The sequence below is a fragment of the Centruroides sculpturatus genome, unplaced genomic scaffold, assembly GCF_000671375.1.
Source record: "Centruroides sculpturatus isolate CEXI.00-Female unplaced genomic scaffold, Cexi_2.0 scaffold1666, whole genome shotgun sequence".
Taxonomy (NCBI): domain Eukaryota; kingdom Metazoa; phylum Arthropoda; class Arachnida; order Scorpiones; family Buthidae; genus Centruroides; species Centruroides sculpturatus.
Genome location: NW_019385935.1, coordinates 101,372 through 103,298, shown reverse-complemented (window position 1 = coordinate 103,298; position 1,927 = coordinate 101,372). Strand labels below are relative to the sequence as shown.

Below are 1,927 nucleotides of genomic sequence, written 5' to 3'. Positions count from 1 at the left end.
TTTTTTGGTACGGGCGCTGCCATCGTGCACAGAAATAGCAACTGTACACATCCAGTCCACAAAAAGGGCTTTAAACTTGCAGGTTACTGCTCTATTATGCAAGCAGAACAGTACGCCATCTACAAAGCATTGGTCTACATCAACAATTCCAATCAGCTCCGCGGGAAGCAGGTCTGCATCTGCTCTGACAGCCAGGCCGCTCTCTGGAGCATAAGCAAGAAAACCCAGCGTAACCATCTCCACCAACTCATCACAGACGAACTGAAGAAACGCAAAAGCAACCTCGTCTACTTTTCGTGGACCCGCGCCCATCAAGGTGTAATAGGAAATGAGGAAGCAGATGTGCTGGCTAAGGAGACAGCTACTTCTCCTGTTACACCAAGCTTTGATGACATCCCAACCGTGGCTGTCAAGAATATCATCAGAAAAACGCTCATCCACATGTGGCAGAGGGAATGAAAAGAAGCAAACACTGGTAGGACTACCATTAAATTCCTGCCTAACATTCCCAACCGTCTCTCTCTCAACCACATATATGGCAATTATTTCACCAGCCAACTCCTCACTGGCCATGGGAACTTTCGCCAATATCTCAATATATTTCATCACAGCGATACCCCCTTCTGTCAGTGTGATAGTGGCGCTATAGAGGATCCCCTGCACTTCATCTTTGAATGCAACCTCTATGACACACAGAAAACTCAACTTATTCACAAAGCCCTCATTGAAGGATTCAACTGGCTTTGCACGCCCGATCAACAACAGCGCCACCTACAACGGACTTACCGAATTTATCCGGGAAACCGGCGCTTTAAATCCAGACTTCACCAACCGAAATCAGACAAGGGACTCTTCACAAGACAGTTGACCTCTACACCAGGGGCCTTAATATAACCGACAAAACATGCACCCGTTTGTAACTATCACCACTTTCAACTCTGGTATTTATAATTGTTCTATAACCACAAATTTTTTCTTTCATATGTAACGCGGCATAACTATGTGTACACTCTTTCTTTTTGCATCCTGCACATGTATCCTGCTATTTAAATTACTGTGTTGTTCGCGCTGACGATCTCTCTCATCTTCACCATCTTTCCTATCACACTTTCACCCCCCTCATCCATTACCCCTCCTTCTTTTTTTTTCACCCAGGTGATACCCCTGAGTAGTCCTGGTCTTCCGCCCCTTTCATTAAAAATAAAAAATAAATAAATAAAAATAAGAAATGCTTCTTTCACAAGAAATGTATAAAATTACAGTACTGTATTAGACTTACGGTACCTAATTTACATACTGTAGAGACGATACACGATAGTAAACTCAACTTACCCGCCTAAACGGCCTCCGTAGCGTGGCGCTAGACGGCCTAAAGTATATATATAATTATAATAAAGTTACAATAAATTAAGATAATATATAATTATATATACAGTACTGTACCTAATTTATATATAATTAATATATAATTATATGTAGAGTACTTAATTTATATATAATTTACATATAATACTGTATAGACGATAGCAAACTCAATTTACCCGCCTAAATTCTTCGTAGCGTGGCGCTGGACGGCGAAAAGTAGTTCGGCTGCTCATCCACTATTAGTCCAGATTCCACGAATCGTTTTACGAGTCCCTTTATACGAATACTGCCGCAATTTTTTCGCTACGTTATAGGAATTTCCGTTACAGGAACTCACGTTATAGGGGGGTCTACTGTAATTAGAATTAATGCACACTTTGGTAAGTAGATAGCAATTTTTGCATCAGGCCCCTTTCAGAAACATTACATTATTTGGCAAACAAGTATAAATGTTAACTTTCAAAATGTAATGGCGCATTTTATTGATTGTTTATTCTCGCAGATTATACTTTCATGTTGCCTGTATTTAATATTAAATTCTGTATTTAAGTAACATCGAAAC

General features: G+C 40.2%; 1 protein-coding gene across 1 annotated transcript; it reads left to right on the top strand.

Annotated features, from left to right (window-relative positions):
- The first annotated feature begins 96 nt into the window (after positions 1 to 96).
- LOC111612675 lies at positions 97 to 459 on the top strand. The gene has a single exon (XM_023353912.1). It carries the CDS (start codon positions 97 to 99, stop codon positions 457 to 459), a length of 363 nt encoding a protein of 120 aa, XP_023209680.1.
- The last annotated feature ends 1,468 nt before the right edge of the window (positions 460 to 1,927 follow it).